This window comes from Scyliorhinus canicula, chromosome 27 (assembly GCF_902713615.1).
Source record: "Scyliorhinus canicula chromosome 27, sScyCan1.1, whole genome shotgun sequence".
In the NCBI taxonomy this organism is placed as follows: domain Eukaryota; kingdom Metazoa; phylum Chordata; class Chondrichthyes; order Carcharhiniformes; family Scyliorhinidae; genus Scyliorhinus; species Scyliorhinus canicula.
Genome location: NC_052172.1, coordinates 1908228 through 1928369, shown reverse-complemented (window position 1 = coordinate 1928369; position 20142 = coordinate 1908228). Strand labels below are relative to the sequence as shown.

General features: G+C 45.0%; 1 protein-coding gene across 5 annotated transcripts in view; it reads right to left on the bottom strand.

The window, feature by feature from the left end:
- LOC119957965 (integrin alpha-D-like) overlaps window positions 1-20142 on the bottom strand; it is a 148506-nt gene that overhangs the window by 99720 nt on the left and 28644 nt on the right. For all 5 annotated transcript variants that reach the window (XM_038786201.1, XM_038786204.1, XM_038786205.1 and 2 more), the window contains exon 4: window positions 19432-19505. In XM_038786201.1, the coding sequence (XP_038642129.1) occupies window positions 19432-19505 (74 nt within the window). The remainder of the gene's footprint in view (window positions 1-19431; window positions 19506-20142) is intronic.

Here is a 20142-nt window from a genome sequence, read left to right as displayed (position 1 = left end):
GTAGTGGTCTGCTGTGCGCTGCACAACATGGCGATGCAGAGGGGAGATGACCTGTTGCAGGAGGCGGAGGGAGAAGCTAGTGGCAGTGGTGCCAGCACAGAGGAGGAGGAGGAGGAGGAGGAGGAGGAGGAGGAGGAGGAGGACGCTGGCGGAGTGGCGGGCGCAGCACGCAGACACGACCCAGGTGCTGGTGATGTCCAGGAGGCGGCACGACGGACCCGGCAAGGACGGCGGGCACGCGACGCCCTGGTGGCAGCACGGTTCACGCATCGCATGTGACGTCCCCGATGAACACCAAACCACCACCTACATCGCTAGTCATGCAGAGGGTCACCACACAACTGTCACCACCACAACCCCCCCCCCCCCCCCCCCCCTCAGTGTACACTGCTCCACTTCGACATGACGCTTATATCACTGGGTACAGACGGAATGGCACAACATTGATGGCTGTGTCAGCGGGTGTGATCAGTGCCATGTGGAATGATGACAGCCCGCTCTGCGAAGAGCTGTGAGCTCAGAATCGTTAGAGAGAGTCTGACCCATGGCAATAGCTGAACCATCCACCTTGGTGGCCGCTGAGTTCGTCACTGACACTCCATCACGTGCCCGCGTGGGCTAGCTGTGGGAGGGGGGTAGGGGCAGGGACTGCACACCCGGCACCGAGGTTTCACCACCCGCCACCCCCAGCGACACTCGGTCACCATCACGATTCCTGTGGCTGTGGAACAATCACACGGTATTACAAGTAAGGTGGAACAGTGCGTTTAATATTAACAATTATTTACAGGTGCCCTAGCCCCTACAACTAAACTGTGCCCTTCACCCGTGCCAACGTACTCAGTGTCTATCTTAGTTGCCTTACGGGCCCTACCACTACGTCTAAGTGAATCCCCAGATGATACAGCAGGAGTGGAAGAGGATTGCTGCGAATCGCCCCCCTCGACTCGTTTCTCCTTGGCTATGCGTTTCCTGGGGCGACCCGGCCTTGATGGGCCAGGCTGCTCTGCGGGCGTCTCGGGTGACATTGTGCCACCCTGCTCTGCCTGCTGCCCACCCCATGCACCAGGGATGGGACGGGGGGAGGCCGAGAATTCCGGGACGTCCCGTGATGGAGTTAATGGGACGGGCCCCGAAACCTCCTCCTCCCTCGGGGAGCCCGGTGGCCCCCGGGCCTCACTTTGGGACAGAGGTGCGAGCGGGGAGGTTCCCCGTCGCACCACCGACACCTGGCGCTGCCAGTCCTGGAGGCCTGCAACGGTATCCACCAGGATCCGAAGGTTTGCAGAGACGGAGTCCAGGGAGTTAGACATTCCCGCCAGGGACTGTGCGATCTCAACCTGTGTGTGCACGACGCCATCCAGCACATGTGTCAGGCGGTTGATGGTCTCCGCGACCGACTGCTGCGACTGTGCTATCGACTGCTGGGACTGTGCCATGGCCCGCAGGGCGCCGGCAATGTCGGTTTGGCTCTGGCACATTGCTGCCTGTGAGAGGGCAACCCTGTCCAGGGCCGAGGATGTCGCGTGCACATTAACCCCAACGTCTTGCATAACCTGACCCATTGCCTCCACCGCGGATGCCACCCGTGCGGTGTCGGACTGGGTCTCTGCCATGAGCGGCACCACTCCCTGCTCTTGGACGCGGTTCGACTCCTCTAACAGCGTCTGCAGAGTCTGGAAGACAGCCCTCATCCCACCATTGTTTCCCTGGGTTTCCTGAGGCATCGGCTGTGCGGGTGGGTTGAGAAACTCCAGGAACTCTGAAAACGTCTGGGAGCCAGCTGCATCCTGGGCCTGGTCTGGCCTCCGCGAGTCCGGGCCCTCTGTTGCTCCGACCTCCACCTGCTGTACCTGCTCAGCTGTGATGTGCCAACCAGACTGTGCCCCAGGAGACTCATCACTAAATAGGCCCGCCGGGGTGTGTATCTCTGGGATGATGGAAGTTGTGGGAGAAAGCAGTGCCGCAAGCCCGACGCTCTCAATGGTTAGGTCCTCGTCCAGGGTGTGGGGCCGCTCAGCGACAGGAGGGTTGTCCCTGGCCATTTCTGGTGGTGGTGGTGGACTTCAAACCCTCTGTGCGTCCTGGTCCGCAGATTGGGTTGGGGCGGATAGGGCTGCCCGCTGATCGGGCACCCTCTGTTGTGAGGCCCCGGGTGAGGTGGCGGCAGATTCCTGTCTCCGTCTGGAGGCAGACGGCCCTGGTCGTTCGGCATCACGTCCTAGGGAAGAGAATGAGACGGGTTATTTCGATTTGCTCGGCAGGCCGCTGGACGGTCCCAGTGGGCAGGGTGTGTGAAGGGACAGAGGATGGGGGAGGTGTCCCAGTGGGCAGGGTGTGTGAAGGGACAGAGGATGGGGGAGGTGTCCCAGTGGGCAGGGTGTGTGAAGGGACAGAGGATGGGGGAGGGGTGAGTGTTTGTCAGGGAGGGTTGTCTCACTTGCTGCAGTTCCGCCAACCTCGCATTGCGCGATATCGCGGGTGGCAGACCCCCCAACAAGGTCCAGTGCCCTCTGTTTAAAGGTGCTGAGGGGGTGCATGTTGGGCGAACCCCCTCCAGTCTTGTGCCGCTCACGGTGGTTATGAGCGGCCTTGGTCTGTTGGGGGAGGGAACATAGGTAGATCATTACAAAACGGTAGGTATCAGCAGTCCGTTCAGATACTGGCACAGTTTGGGGGGGGCAAGTTGTCATCAGACGATTTCATCTCTCCTCGGGGCCAGAGCGCTGGGTCTGTGGCAACATTGTGAACCACCCTCAAATAACTCTGCCCCAATCCCTCTCCCCCCCCCCCCCCCCCCCCCCCCCCCCCCCGGGCAGTTAAGGGGGAGGGATGGTTGTGACTAGGGGGCACCCTCATGGCACTTACCCTGGCAGACCTGGTGAGGTCGTGTAGCTTCTTCCTACATTGCTCTGCTGAGCGAGGGGTCTGCCCCACAGCACTGACGGCAGCAGCCACGTCACGCCAGGCCTGGCGTACCGTGCTGGCAGGTTGGCGATGCCCTCTCCGCGGGCGGATGATGCCCCTCCTCTGCTCCACGGCATCGAGCAGCGCCTCGACGTCAGCATCTACAAAGCGAGGAGCAGCTCTCCTCGGCTCCGACATCCTGCCCGACAGATTCTGTGGCCGCCCGCGCCTTTTTAAGGCGTCGGGCGGCGTCACATGGGCGGGTTCGTGTCGTCGTCGCGTTCCGTCGTCATCACGCACGTAATTGACGCGGCCGCGCTACTAGCCCATTTCCAGGAAGTGAATCCGTCGGGAAATGAAGCCTTCGCGATCGCCGATTTTTACGACGGTTTTGCGACTTTCCGCGGGTGCGGAGAATTTCGCCCTGTGTTTATCGGGGATGCTGTTTTTTTCGGGAAGGCTGTGTTTATTGGGATGCTGTGTTTATTGGGAATGCTGTGTTTATCAGGGATGCGTTGTTTATTGGGAATGCTGTGTTTATTGGGAATGCTGTGTTTATTGGGAATGCTGTGTTTGGTGGAATGCTTTGTGTATTGGGATACTGTGTTTATTGGCAATACTGTGTTTATCAGGGATGCATTGTTTATTGGGAATGCTGTTTTTACGAGGGATGCTGTGTTTATATGCGAATGCTGTGTTAATTGGGAATACTGTGTTTATTTGGAATGCTGTGTTTATTAGGAATGCCGTGTTCATTGGAATGTTGTGTTTATTGGGAATGCTGTGCATATCAGAGATGCTGTGTTTATTGGGTTGCTGTGTTTATTTGGAATGCTGTGTTTATTGGGAATGCAGTGTTCACTGGAATGCTGTGTTATTGGGAATGCTGTGTTTATCAGTGATGCTGTGTTTATTGGGATGTTATTTTTATTGGGAATGCTGTGTTTATTGGGAATGCTGTGTTCACTGGAATGCTGTGTTTATCAATGATGCTGTGTTTATTGGGAATGCAGTGTCCGCTGGAATGCTGTGTTTATTGGGAATGCTGTGTTTACCAGGAATGCTGTGTTTATTGGGAATGCTGTGTATATCAGAGATGCTGTGTTTATTGGGTTGCTGTGTTTATTGGGAATGCAGTGTTCACTGGAATGCTGTGTTATTGGGAATGCTGTGTTCACTGGAATGCTGTGTTTATCAATGATGCTGTGTTTATTGGGAATGCTGTGTTAATTGGGAATGCTGCATTTATTGGCAACTCTGTGTAAATTGGGAATGCTGCCTTTATTGGGATGCTGTGTTTATTGGGAATGCTGTGTTTATCAGTGATGCTGTGTTTATTGGGAGTGCTGTGTTTATTGGGATGCTGTGTTTATTGGGAATGCTGTGTTTACCAGGGATGCTGTGTTTATTGGGAATGCTGTGTTTATTGGGATGCTGTGTTTACCAGGGATGCAGTGTTTATTGGGAATGCTGTGTTTATTGGGAATGCTGTGTTCACTGGAATGCTGTGTTTACCAGGGATGCTGTGTTTATTGGGAATGCTGTGTTTATTGGGATGCAGTGTTTATTGGGAATGCTGTGTTCGCTGGAATGCTGTGTTTATTGGAATGCTGTGTTTATCGGGAATGCTGTGTTTATCAGGGGTGCTGTGTTTATTGGGAATGCTGTGTTTATTTGGAATGCTGTGTTTATTGGGATGCTCTCTTTATTGGGATACTGTGATTATTGCGAATGCTGTGTTTGTTTGGAATACTGTGTTTATTGGAAATACTGTGTTTATTGGAATGCTGTGTTTGTTGGGATGCTGTGTTTATTGGGAATGCTGTGTTTATTGGGAATGCAGTGTTTGATGGAATGCTGTGTTTATTGGGAATACTGTGTTTATCAGTGATGCTGTGTTTATTGGGAGTGCTGTGTTTATTGGGAAGCTGTGTTTATTGGGATGCTGTGTTTATTGGGAATGCTGTGTTTATTGGGAATGCAGTGTTTGATGGAATGCTGTGTTTATTGGGAATACTGTGTTTATCAGTGATGCTGTGTTTATTGGGAGTGCTGTGTTTATTGGGAAGCTGTGTTTATTAGGAATACTGTGTTTAACAGTGATGCTGTGTTTATTGGGATGCTATGTTTACCAGGGATTCTGTATTTATTGGGAATGCTGTGTTCGCTGGAATGCTGTGTGTATTGGGATGCTGTGTTAATTGGGAATGCTGTGTCTATTGGGAATTATGTGTTTATTGGGAATGCTATGTTTATCAGTGATGCTGTGTTTATTGGGAGTGCTGTGTTTATTGGGATGGTGTGTTTATTGGGAATGCTGTGTTTATCAGTGATGCTGTGTTTATTGGGAGTGCTGTGTTTATTGGGATGGTGTGTTAATTGCAAATGCTGTGTTTATTGGGATGCTGTGTTGACCAGGGATGCTGTGTTTACTGGGATGCTGTGTTTATTGGGAATGCTGTGTTTATTGGGATGCTGTGTTTACCAGGGATGCTGTGTTTATTGGGAATGCTGTGTTCGCTAGAATGCTGTGTTTATTGGGATGCTGTGTTATTGGGAATGCTGTGTCTATTGGGAATGCTGTATTCATTGGGAATGCTGTGTTTATTGGGAATGCTGTGTTTATCTGGGAATGCTATTTTTATTGGGAATACTGTGTTTATCTGGGAATGCTGTTTTTATTTGGAATGCTGTGTTTATCTGGGAATGCTGTGTTTATCGGGGTGCTGTGTTTATTTGGAATGCTGTGTTCATTTGGAATGCTGTGTTTATTGGGAATGCTGTATTTATTGGGATACTGTGATTATTGGGAATGGTGTGTTTGTTTGGAATACTGTGCTTATTTGGAATGCTCTGTGTATTGGAAACGCTGTGTTTATTGGGATGCTGTGTTTACAAGGGGTGCTGTGTTTATTGGGAATGCAGTGTTCACTGGAATGCTGTGTTGATCAGTGATTCTGTGTTTATTGGGATGCTGTGTTTATTGGGATAATTGTGTTTATCAGGGATGCTGTGTTTATTGGGATGCTGTGTTTCCAGGGTTGCTGTGTTTATTGGGATGCTGTGTTTCCAGGGTTGCTGTGTTTATTGGGAATGCTGTGTTCGCTGGAAATCTTTGTTTATCAGGGATGCTGTGTTTATTGGGAATGCTGTGTTTATTGGGATGCTGTGTTTACCAGGGTTGCTGTGTTTATTGGGAATGCTGTGTTTATTGGGATGCTGTGTTCGCTGGAATTCTTTGTTTATTGGGATGCTGTGTTTATTGGGATGCTGTGTTTATTGGGAATGCTGTGTTTACCAGTGATGCTATTTTATTGGGATGTTGTGTTTACCAGGGATGCTGTGTTTATTGGGATGCTGTGTTTATTGGGAATGCTGTGTTTACCAGTGATGCTATTTTTATTGGGATGTTGTGTTTACCAGGGATGCTGTGTTTATTGGGAATGCTGTGTTTATTGGGGTGCTGTGTTTATTGGAAATGCTGTGTTTATTGGGAATGCTGTGTTTATTGGGATGTTGTATTTATTTGGAATGCTGTGTTTATTGGGAATGCTGTGTTTATTGGGAATGCTGTGTTTATTGGAAATGCTGTGTTTATTGGGAATGCTGTGTTTATTGGGATGCTGTATTTATTTGGAATCCTGTGTTTGTTGGGATGCTGTGTTTATTGGGAATGCTGTGTTCATTGGGAATGCTGAGTTGATCAGGGATGCTGTGTTAATTGGAAATGCTGTGTTTATTGGGAATACTGTGTTTATTGGGAATGCTGTGTTTATTGGAATCGCTGTATTTATTGGGAATGCTGTATTTATTGGGAATGCTATGTTAATTGGGATGCTGTATTTATTGGGAATGCTGTGTTTATCAGGGGTGCTGTGTTTATTTGGAATGCTGTGTTTATTGGGATGCTGTGTTTATTTGGAATGCTGTGTTTATTGGGATGCTGTGTTTGTTGGGAATGCTGTGTTTATTGGGATGTTGTGTTTATTGGGAATGCTGTGTTTATCAGGGGTGCTGTGTTTATTGAAAATGCTGTTTTTATTGGGAATGCTGTGTTTGTTGGGAATGCTATGTTTATCAGTGATGCTGTGTTAATTGGGATTTTTTTCTGTTTATTGGGAATGCTTTGTTTATTGTTGAATGCAGTGTTCGCGTGAATGCTGTATTTATTAGGAATGCAGTGTTTATCAGTGATGCTGTGTTTATTGGGATGCTGTGTTTATTGGGAATGCTGTGTTTACCAGTGATGCAGTGTTTACCAGGGATGCTGTGTTTATTGGGAATGCTGTGTTTATTGGGGATGCTGTGTGTATCAGTGATGCTGAGTTTATTGGGAATGCTGTGTTTATTGGGATGCTGTGTGTATTCAGAGTGCTGTGTTTATTGGGATGCTGTTTTTTTGGGAATGCTGTGTTTATTGGGAATGCTGTGTTTACCAGGGATGCTGTGTTTATTGGGAATTCTGTGTTTATTGGGATGCTGTGTGTATTCGGAGTGCTGTGCTTATTGGGATGCTGTGTTTATTGGGAATGCTGTGTTTATTGGGATGCTATGTTTACCAGGGATGCTGTGTTTATTGGGAATGCTGTGTTCGCTGGAATCTGGAATTCTGTGCTTATCAGGGATGGTGTGTTTAGGGGGAATGCTGTGTTAATTGGGAATTATGTGTTTATCAGTGTTTCTGTGTTTATTGGGAATGTTGTGTTCGCTGGAATGCTGTGTTTATTGGGATGCTGTGTTTATTGGGAATGCTGTGTCTATCAGGGATGCTGTGTTTATTGGGATGCTGCGTTTATTGGGAATGCTGTGTTTATCAGTGATGCTGCGTTTATTGGGAATGCTGTGTCTATCAGGGATGCTGTGTTTATCGGGAATGCTGTGTTTATTGGGATGCTGTGTTTATTGGCAATGCTGTGTTTATCAGGGATGCATTGTTTATTGGGAATGCTGTGTTTACGAACGGTGCTGAGTTTATTGGGAATGCTGTTTTTATTGGGATGCTGTGTTTATTGGGAAAACTGTGTTTATTGGGATGCTGTGTTTATTGGGAATGCTGTTTTTATTGGTAATGCATTGTTTGCTGGAATGCTGTGTTTATCAGGGATGCTGTGTTTATCAGTGATTCTGTGTTAGAACATAGAACAGTACAGCACAGAACAGGCCCTTCGGCCCTCAATGTTGTGCCGAGCCATGATCACCCTACTCAAACCCACGTATCCACCCTATACCCGTAACCCAACAACACCCCCCCCCCACCCCCTTAACCTTACTTTTTTTTATTAGGACACTACGGGCAATTTAGCATGGCCAATCCACCTAACCCGCACATCTTTGGACTGTGGGAGGAAACCGGAGCACCCGGAGGAAACCCACGCACACAGGGGGAGGACGTGCAGACTCCACACAGACAGTGACCCAGCCGGGAATCGAACCTGGGACCCTGGAGCTGTGAAGCATTTATGCTAACCACCATGCTACCCTGCTGCCCATTGTGAATTGGGACAAGTGTTAATTGGGAATGCTGCGTTTATTGGGAATGCTTTGTTTATTGGAAATGCAATGTTCGCTGGAATGCTGTGTTTATTCGGAATGCAGTGTTTATCAGTGATGCTGTGTTTATTGGGAATGCTGTGTTTACCAGGGATACTGTGTTTTTTGGGAATGCTGTGTTTATTGGAAATGCTGTGTATATCAGTGATGCTGTGTTTATTGGGAATGCTGTGTTTATTGGGATGCTGTGTGTATTCGGAGTGCTGTGTTTATTGGGATGTTGTGTTTATTGGGAATGCTGTGTTTGCTGGAATGCTGTGTTTATTGGGATGTTGTGTTTATCAGTGTTGCTGTGTTTATTGGTAATGCTGTGTTCGCTGGAATGCTGTGTTTATTGGGATGCTGTGTTTATTGGGAATTCTGTGTAAATCAGTGACGCTGTGCTTATTGGCAATGCTGTGCTTATTGGGAATGCTGTGTTTATTGGGATGCTGTGTTTATTGGGAATGCTGGGTTCGCTGGAATGCTGTGTTTATTGGGATGCTGTGTTTATTGGGAATGCTGTGTTTATCAGTGTCGCTGTGTTTATTGGGAATGGTGTGTTCGCTGGAATGCAGTGTTTATTGGGATGCTGTGTTTATTGGGAATGCTGTGTTTATCAGTGATGCTTTGTTTATTGGGAATGCTGTGTTTATCAGGGATGCTGTGTTTATTGGGAATTCTGTGTTTATTGGGATTCTGTGTTTATTGGGAATGCTGTGTTTATTGGGAATGCTGTGGTAATTGGGAATCCTGTGTTTATTGGAGTGCTGTGTTTATTGGGAATGCAGTGTTCGCTGGAATGTTATGTTTATTGGGAATGCAGTATTCGCTGGAATGCTGTGTTTATTGGGAATGCTGTGTTTAAACATAAGAACATAAGAACTAGGAGCAGGAGTAGGCCATCTGGCCCCTCGAGCCTGCTCCGCCATTCAATTAGATCATGGCTGATCTTTTGTGGACTCAGCTTCACTTTCCGGCCCGAACACCATAACCCTTAATCCCTTTATTCTTCAGAAAACTATCTACCTTTACCTTAAAAACATGTAATGAAGGAGCCTCAACTGCTTCACTGGGCAAGGAATTCCATAGATTCACAACCCTTTGGGTGAAGAAGTTCCTCCTAAACTCAGTCCTAAATCTACTTCCCCTTATTTTGAGGCTGTGTCCCCTAGTTCTGCTGTCACCCGCCAGTGGAAACAACCTGCCCGCATCTATCCTATCTATTCCCTTCAGAATTTTAAATGTTTCTACAAGATCCCCCCTCATCCTTCTAAATTCCAATGAGTACAGTCCCAGTCTACTCAACCTCTCCTCATAATCCAATCCCTTCAGCTCTGGGATTAACCTAGTGAATCTCCTCTGCACACCCTCCAGCGCCAGTACGTCCTTTCTCAAGTAAGGAGACCAAAACTGAACACAATACTCCAGGTGTGGCCGCACTAACACCTTATACAATTGCAACATAACCTCCCTAGTCTTAAACTCCATACCACTAGCAATGAAGGACAAAATTCCATTTGCCTTCTTAATCACCTGTTGCACTTGTAAACCAACCTTCTGTGACTCATGCACTAGCACACCCAAGTCTCTCTGAACAGCGGCATGCTTTAATATTTTATTGTTTAAATAATAATCCCGTTGCTGTTATTCCTACCAAAATGGATAACCTCACATTTGTCAACATTGTATTCCATCTGCCAGACCCGAGCCCATTCACTTAACCTATTTAAATCCCTCTGCAGACTTCCAGTATCCTCTGCACTTTTCGCTTTACCACTCATCTTAGTGTCATCTGCAAACTTGGACACATTGCCCTTGGTCCCCAACTCCAAATCATCTATGTAAATTGTGAACAATTGTGGGCCCAACATGGATCCCTGAGGGACACCACTAGCTACTGATTGCCAACCAGAGAAACACCCATTTATCCCAACTCTTTGCTTTCTATTAATTAACCAATCCTCTATCCATGCTACTACTTTACCCTTAATGCCATGCATCTTTATCTTATGCAGCAACCTTTTGTGTGGCACCTTGTCAAAGGCTTTCTGGAAATCCAGATATACCACATCCATCGGCTCCCCGTTATCTACTGCACTGGTAATGTCCTCAAAAAATTCCACTAAATTAGTTAGGCATGACCTGCCTTTTACGAACCCATGCTGCGTCTGCCCAATGGGACAATTTCTATCCAGATGCCTCGCTATTTCTTCCTTGATGATAGATTCCAGCATCTTCCCGATTACCGAAGTTAAGCTCACTGGCCTATAATTTCCTGCTTTCTGCCTACCTCCTTTTTTAAACAGTGGCGTCATGTTTGCTAATTTCCAATCCACCGGGACCACCCCAGAGTCTAGTGAATTTCGGTAAATTATCACTAGTGCATCTGCAATTTCCCTAGCCATCTCTTTTAGCACTCTGGGATGCATTCCATCAGGGCCAGGAGACTTGTCTACCTTTAGCCCCATTAGCTTGCCCATCACTCCCTCCTTAGTGATAACAATCCTCTCAAGGTCCTCACCTGTCATAGCCTCATTTCTATCAGTCGCTGGCATGTTATTTGTGTCTTCCACTGTGAAGACCGACCCAAAAAACCTGTTCAGTTCCTCAGCCATTTCCTCATTTCCCATTATTAAAACTCCCTTCTCATCCTCTAAAGGACCAATATTTACCTTAGCCACTCTTTTTTGTCTTATATATTTGTAAAAACTTTTACTGTCTGTTTTTATATTCTGAGCAAGTTTACTCTCATACTCTATCTTACTCTTCTTTATAGCTTTTTTAGTAGCTTTCTGTTGCCCCCTAAAGATTTCCCAGTCCTCTAATCTCCCAGCAATCTTTGCCACTTTACCAGGAATGCTGTGTTTATTGGGAATGCTGTGTATATCAGAGATGCTGTGTTTATTGGGAATGCTGTGTTTATTAGTGATGCTGTGTTTATTGGGAATGCTGTGTTTATTGGGAATGCTGTGTTTATTGGAATGCTGTGTTTATTGGAATTCTGTGTTTATCAGTGATGCTGTGTTTATTGGGATTGCTGTGTTTATTGAGAATGCTGTGTTTACCAGGGATGCTGTGTTTATTGGGAATGCAGTGTTCACTGGAATGCTGTTTATCAGTGATGCTGTGTTTATTGGGAATGCTGTGTTTATTGGAATGCTGTGTTTATTGGAATGCTGTGTTTATCAGTGATGCTGTGTTTATTGGGATTGCTGTGTTTATTGAGAATGCTGTGTTTACCAGGGATGCTGTGTTTATTGGGAATGCAGTGTTCACTGGAATGCTGTTTATCAGTGATGCTGTGATTATTGGGATGCTGTGTTTACCAGTGATGCTGTGTTTATTGGGATGCTATATTTATTGGGAAAGCTGTGTTTACCAGTGATGCTGTGTTTATTGGGATGCTGTGTTTACCAGGGATGCTGTGTTTATTGGGATGCTGTGTTTATTGGGAATGCTGTGTTTACCAGTGATGCTGTGTTTATTGGGATGCTGTGTTTATTGGGAATGCTGTGTTTATTGGGAATGCTGTGTTTCTTGGGAATGCTGTGTTTATTGGAATGCTCTGTGTATTCGGAGTGCTGTGTTTAATGGGAATGCTGTGTTTATTGGGAATGCTGTGTATATCAGGGATACAGTGTTTATTGGGAATGCTGTGTTTCTAGGGAATGCTGCGTTTATTGGAATGCTCTGTGTATTCGGAGTGCTGTGTTTAATGGGAATGCTGTGTTTATTGGGATGCTGTGTGTATTCGGAGTGCTGTGTTTATTGGGAATTCAGTGTTCACTGGAATGCTGTTTATCAGTGATGCTGTGTTTATTGGGATGCTGTGTTTACCAGGGATGCTGTGTTTATTGGGATGCTGTATTTATTGGGAATGCTGTGTTTACCAGTGATGCTGTGTTTATTGGGATGATGTGTTTATTGGGAATGCTGTGTTCACTGGAATGCTGTGTGTATTGGGAATGCTGTGTTTATTGGGAATGCTGTGTATATCAGTGATGCAGTGTTTATTGGGAATACTGTGTTTATTGGGAATGCTGTGTTTATTGGGATGCTGTGTGTATTCAGAGTGCTGTGTTTATTGTGATGCAGTGTGTATTGGGAATGCTGTGTTTATTGGGATGCTGTGTGTATTCGGAGTGCTGTGTTTATTGTGATGCAGTGTGTATTGGGAATGCTGTGTTTATTGGGATGCTGTGTTTACCAGGGATGGTGTTATTATTGGGAATGCTGTGTTCGCTGGATGCTGTGTTTATTGGAATGCTGTGTTTATTGGGCATGTTGTGTCTATTGGGAATGCTGTATTAATTGGGAATGCTGTGCTTATTGGGAATGCTGTGTTTATCTGGGAATGCTGTTTTATTGGGAATGCTGTGTTTGTTGGGAACGCTGTGTGTATCTGGGAATGTTGTGTTTATTTGGAATCCTGTGTTTATCAGGAATGCTGTGTTTATCAGGGGTGCTGTGTTTATTGGGAATGCTGTGTTTATTGGAATACTGTGTTTATTGGAATGCTGTGTTTATCAGTGATGCTGTGTTTATTGGGATTGCTGTGTTTATTGAGAATGCTGTGTTTACCAGGGATGCTGTGTTTATTGGGAATGCAGTGTTCACTGGAATGCTGTTTATCAGTGATGCTGTGTTTATTGGGATGCTGTGTTTACCAGTGATGCTGTGTTTATTGGGATGCTATATTTATTGGGAAAGCTGTGTTTACCAGTGATGCTGTGTTTATTGGGATGCTGTGTTTACCAGGGATGCTGTGTTTATTGGGATGCTGTGTTTATTGGGAATGCTGTGTTTACCAGTGATGCTGTGTTTATTGGGATGCTGTGTTTATTGGGAATGCTGTGTTTATTGGGAATGCTGTGTTTCTTGGGAATGCTGTGTTTATTGGAATGCTCTGTGTATTCGGAGTGCTGTGTTTAATGGGAATGCTGTGTTTATTGGGAATGCTGTGTATATCAGGGATACAGTGTTTATTGGGAATGCTGTGTTTCTAGGGAATGCTGCGTTTATTGGAATGCTCTGTGTATTCGGAGTGCTGTGTTTAATGGGAATGCTGTGTTTATTGGGATGCTGTGTGTATTCGGAGTGCTGTGTTTATTGGGAATTCAGTGTTCACTGGAATGCTGTTTATCAGTGATGCTGTGTTTATTGGGATGCTGTGTTTACCAGGGATGCTGTGTTTATTGGGATGCTGTATTTATTGGGAATGCTGTGTTTACCAGTGATGCTGTGTTTATTGGGATGATGTGTTTATTGGGAATGCTGTGTTCACTGGAATGCTGTGTGTATTGGGAATGCTGTGTTTATTGGGAATGCTGTGTATATCAGTGATGCAGTGTTTATTGGGAATACTGTGTTTATTGGGAATGCTGTGTTTATTGGGATGCTGTGTGTATTCAGAGTGCTGTGTTTATTGTGATGCAGTGTGTATTGGGAATGCTGTGTTTATTGGGATGCTGTGTGTATTCGGAGTGCTGTGTTTATTGTGATGCAGTGTGTATTGGGAATGCTGTGTTTATTGGGATGCTGTGTTTACCAGGGATGCTGTTATTATTGGGAATGCTGTGTTCGCTGGATGCTGTGTTTATTGGGATGCTGTGTTTATTGGGCATGTTGTGTCTATTGGGAATGCTGTATTAATTGGGAATGCTGTGCTTATTGGGAATGCTGTGTTTATCTGGGAATGCTGTTTTATTGGGAATGCTGTGTTTGTTGGGAACGCTGTGTGTATCTGGGAATGCTGTGTTTATTTGGAATGCTGTGTTTATCAGGAATGCTGTGTTTATCAGGGGTGCTGTGTTTATTGGGAATGCTGTGTTTATTTGGAATGCTGTGTTCCTTTGGAATGCTGTGTTTATTGGGATGCTGTATTTATTGGGATACTGTGATTATTGGGAATGCTGTGTTTATTTGGAATGCTGTGTTAATTGGGAATCCTGTGTTTATTGGGAATGCTATGTTTATTGGGAATGCAGTGTTCGCTGGAATGTTATGTTTATTGGGAATGCAGTGTTCGCTGGAATGCTGTGTTTATTGGGAATGCTGTGTTTACCAGGAATGCTGTGTTTATTGGGATTGCTGTGTATATCAGAGATGCTGTGTTTATTGAGATTGCTGTGTCTACCAGCACGGTAGCATTGTGGATAGCACAATCGCTTCACAGCTCCAGGGTCCCAGGTTCGATTCCCTCTTGGGTCACTGTCTGTGCGGAGTCTGCACATCCTCCCCGTGTGTGCGTGGGTTTCCTCCGGGTGCTCCGGTTTCCTCCCACAGTCCAAAGATGTGCAGGTTAGGTGGATTGGCCATGATAAATTGCCCTTAGTGTCCAAATTTGCCCTTAGTGTTGGGTGGGGTTACTGGGTTATGGAGATAGGGTGGAGTTGTTGACCTTGGGTAGGGTGCTCTTTCCAAGAGCCGGTTCAGACTCGATGGGCTGAATGGCCTCCTTCTGCACTGTAAATTCTATGATTCTATGATTAGTGATGCTGTGTTTATTGGGATTGCTGTGTTTATTGGGAATGCTGTGTTTACTAGGGATGCTGTGTTTATTGGGATGCTGTGTTTAATGGGATGCTGTATTTATTGGGAATGCTGTGTTTACCAGTGATGCTGTGTTTATTGGGATACTGTGTTTATTGGGATGAAGTGTTTATTGGGAATGCTGTGTTTACCAGTGATGCTGTGTTTATTGGGATGCTGTGTTTACTAGAGATGATGTGTTTATTGGGAATGCTGTGTTCCCTGGAATGCTGTGTGTATTGGGAATGCTGTGTTTATTGGGAAAGCTGTGTATATCAGTTATGCAGTGTTTATTGGGAATGCTGTGTTTATTGGGAATGCTGTGTTTACCAGGTTTGCAGTGTTTATTGGGAATGCTGTGTCCGCTGGAATGCTGTGTTTACTGGTATGCTGTGTTTATTGGGAATGCTTTGTTTATTGGGAATGTTGTGTTTATTGGGAATGCTGTGTTTATCAGTGATGCTGTGTTTATTGGGAATGCTGTGTTTATTGGGATGCTGTGTTAAATGGGATGCTGTGTTTACCAGGGTTGCTGTGTTTATTGGGAATGCTGTGTTCGCTGGAAACCGTGTTTATTGGGATGCTGTGTTTATTGGGAATGCTGTGTCTATTGGGAATTCTGCGTTTATTGCGAATGCTGTGTTTATCAGGGATGCTGTGTTTATTGGGAATGTTGTGTTTATTGGGATGCTGTGTTTATTGGGAATGCTGTGTTTATCAGGGATGCTGTGTTTATTGGGAATGCTGGGTTAATTGGGAATACTGTGTTTATTGGGAATGCTGTGTTTATTGGGAATGTAGTGTTCGCTGGAATGTTGTGTTTATTGGAAATGCAGTGTTCGCTGGAATGCTGTGTTTATTGGGAATGCTGTGTTTATTGGGAATGCTGTGTTTATTGGGAATGCTGTGTTAACTGGGTATGCTGTGTTCGCTGGAATGCTGTGTTTATTGGGAATGCTGTGTTTATTGGAATGCTGTGTTTATTGGGAATGCCGTGTTTACCAGGAATGCTGTGTTTTTGAGTAATGCTGTGTATATCAGAGATGCTGTGTTTATTTGGAATGCTGTGTTTATTGGGAATGCTGTGCTCGCTGGAATGCTGTGTTTATCAGTGATGCTGTGTTTATTGGGATGCTGTGTTGACCAGGCATGCTGTGTTTATTGGGATGCTGTGTTTACCAGCGATGCTGTGTTTATTGGGAATGCTGTGTTTACCAGGGATGCTGTGTTTATTGGGATGCTGTTTTTATTGGGAAAGCTGTGGTTTTTGGGAATGCTGTGTTTATTGGGAATGTTGTTTTTATCAGAGATGCTGTGTTTATTGGGATGCTGTGTTTATTGGGATGCTGTGTTTACCAGGGTTACTGTGTTTATTGGGAATGCTGTGTTCGTTGGAATGCTGTGTTTATTGGTATGCTGTGTTTATTTGGAATGCTGTGTTTATTGGGAATGCTGTGTTTATTGGGAATGTTGTGTTTATCAGGGATGCTGTGTTTATTGGGAATGCTGTGTTTATCATGGATGCTGTGTTTATTGGGAGTGCTGTATTTATTGGGATGCTGTGTTTATTGGGAATGCTGTGTTTTTCAGTGGTGCTGTGTTCATTGGGAATGCTGTGTTTATTGGGGGTGCTGTGTTTATTGGGATGCTGTGTTTATTGGGAATGCTGTGCTTATCAGTGGTGCTGTGTTTATTGGGAATGCTCAATTTATTTGGAATGCTGTGTTTATTGGGAATGCTGTGTTTGTCAGTGATGCTGTGTTTATTGGGAATGCTGTGTTTATCGGTGATGCTGTTTTGTTTGGGATGGTTTGTTTATCGGGATTGCTATGTTTATTGGGATGCTGTGATTACTGGGTATACTGTGTTTGCTGGAATGCTTCATTTATTGAGATGCTGTGTTTATTGGGAATGCTGTGTGTATTGGGAATCCAGTGTTCGCTGGAATGCTGTGTTTATTGGGAATGCTGTGTTTACCAGGAATGCTGTGTTTATTAGGAATGTTGTATCTATCAGAGATGCTGTGTTTATTGGGAATGCTGTGTTTATTGGGATGCTGTGTTTATTGGGAATGCTGTGTTTATTGGGATGCTGTGTTTATTGGGAATGCTGTGTTCGCTGGAATGCTGTGTTTATCAGTGATGCTGTTTTTATTGGGATGCTATGTTTACCAGGGATGCTGTGTTTATTGGGATGCTGTGTTTATCAGGGATGCTGTGTTTATTGGGAATGCTCAATTTATTTGAAATGCTGTGTTTATTGGGAATACTGTGTTTGTCAGTGATGCTGTGTTTATTGGGAATGCTGTGTTTATCGGTGATGCTGTGTTTATTGGGATGGTTTGTTTATCGGGAATGCTATGTTTATTGGGATGCTGTGTTTACTGGGTATACTGTGTTCGCTGGAATGCTGCGTTTATTGGGATGCTGTGTTTATTGGGAATGCTGTGTTTATTGGGAATCCAGTGTTCACTGGAATGCTGTGTTTATTGGGAATGATGTGTTTACCAGGAATGCTGTGTTTATTAGGAATGCTTTGTTTATTGGGATGCTGTGTTTATTGGGAATGCTTTGTTTATTGGGATGCTGTGTTTATTGTGAATGTTGTGTTCGCTGGAATGCTGTGTTTATCAGTGATGCTGTGTTTATTGGGATGCTATGTATACCAGGGATGCTGTGTTTATTGGGAATGCTGTGTTTATTGGGAATGCTGTGTTTACCAGGGATGCTGTGTTTATTGGGATGCAGTGTTTACCAGGGATGCTGTGTTTATTGGGAATGCTGTGTTTATTGGGATGCTGTGTGTATCAGTGATGCTGTGTTTATTGGGAATGCTGTGTTTATTGGGAATGCTGTGTTTACCAGGGATGCTGAGTTTATTGGGAATGCTGTGTGTATCAGTGATGCTGTGTTTATTGGGAATGCTGTGTTTATTGGGAATGCTGTGTTTACCAGGGATGCTGAGTTTATTGGGAATGCTGTGTTTATTGGGATGCTGTGTTTACAAGGGATGCTGTGTTTATTGGGAATGCAGTGTTCACTGGAATGCTGTGTTGATCAGTGATTCTGTGTTTATTGGGATGCTGTGTTTATTGGGACAGTTGTGTTTATCAGGGATGCTGTGTTTATTGGGATGCTGTGTTTATTGGGATGCTGTGTTTCCAGGGTTGCTGTGTTTATTGGGATGCTGTGTTTCCAGGGTTGCTGTGTTTATTGGGAATGCTGTGTTCGCTGTAAATCTTTGTTTATCAGGGATGCTGTGTTTATTGGGAATGCTGTGTTTATTGGGATGCTGTGTTTACCAGGGTTGCTGTGTTTATTGGGAATGCTGTGTTTATTGGGATGCTGTGTTCGCTGGAATTCTTTGTTTATTGGGATGCTGTGTTTATTGGGATGCTGTGTTTATTGGGAATGCTGTGTTTACCAGTGATGCTATTTTTATTGGGATGTTGTGTTTATTGGGATGCTGTGTTTATTGGGAATGCTGTGTTTACCAGTGATGCTATTTTAATTGGGATGTTGTGTTTACCAGGGATGCTGTGTTTATTGGGAATGCTGTGTTTATTGGGGTGCTGTGTTTATTGGAAATGCTGTGTTTATTGGGAATGCTGTGTTTATTGGGATGCTGTATTTATTTGGAATGCTGTGTTTATTGGGAATGCTGTGTTTATTGGGAATGCTGTGTTTATTGGAAATGCTGTGTTCATTGGGAATGCTGTGTTTATTGGGATGCTGTATTTATTTGGAATCCTGTGTTTGTTGGGATGCTGTGTTTATTGGGAATGCTGTGTTCATTGGGAATGCTGAGTTGATCAGGGATGCTGTGTTAATTGGAAATGCTGTGTTTATTGGGAATGCTGTGTTTATTGGGAATGCTGTGTTTATTGGAATCGCTGTATTTATTGGGAATGCTGTATTTATTGGGAATGCTATGTTAATTGGGATGCTGTATTTATTGGGAATGCTGTGTTTATCAGGGGTGCTGTGTTTATTTGGAATGCTGTGTTTATTGGGATGCTGTGTTTATTTGGAATGCTGTGTTTATTGGGATGCTGTGTTTGTTGGGAATGCTGTGTTTATTGGGATGTTGTGTTTATTGGGAATGCTGTGTTCATCAGGGGTGCTGTGTTTATTGAAAATGCTGTGTTTATTGGGAATGCTGTGTTTGTTGGGAATGCTGTGTTTGTTGGGAATGCTGTGTTTATTGGGAATTCTCTGTTCATCAGGGATGCTGTGTTTATTGAGAATGGCATGTCTGAGGGGATAAATGTTCTGTTCCTGTGTAATAGGTTTGAGGATCTGAATGGACTTCCCCTGAGATGGTAGATGTATGATCTGCTGACGATGGATGTGTTGAAAGGAGTGAACATTTCAGTTCTATTAAAGCTGCCAGAGAATTTAGCAACGTTTCAGCTTTCAGTGTGAGGATAAGTGAGAGAGAAAATGTTTGCCAAATTCTTACCCAGAGAAATTGAAGCAGATTCGCAGATAATCTTCACATTTATTGTCCAGTCCACAATCCATCTGGAATAGCAGCTGTAAGAGCAGGAAGGGAGATAGCAATGCTTCTCTTACACATCAGCATCTCACACTAAACTAATCAGTAATCAGACACCAATATCGAATCTGAAATTTCACCGAAAACTTCAATCTCCCGGCTGAATGATGACTGCACCTTTAATGCAATGATCCCTTTAAGACCGGATTTGGAACTCTGGGGGACTCCGCCTCCGGCTCCACCCCGCAGGGATCCATATATAAGGTAATGTTCAGTGGGCCGTGTGCAGTGAGCACACTTCTCGGTAGCTGTCTGGGTCTCTGCTAACTAAAGGCTTTGTATTACAACCATCTCTCTCGAGTTATAATTGAGGGTATCTCACCCCCCAGCACCCTGTATTACTGACTGTATCTCTACTGATGTTAATCCAGCTCCCTCACACCGTCACTCAGTAACCCCTCTCTCCCCAGCACCCTGTGTTACTGACTGTATCTCTACTGATGTTAATCCAGCTCCCTCACACTGTCACTCAGTAACCCCTCTCCCCCAGCACCCTGTGTTACTGACTGTACCTCTACTGATGTTAATCCAGCTCCCTCACACTGTCACTCAGTAACCCCTCTTCCCCAGCACCCTGTGTTACAGACTGTATCTCTACTCGTTAATCCAGCTCCC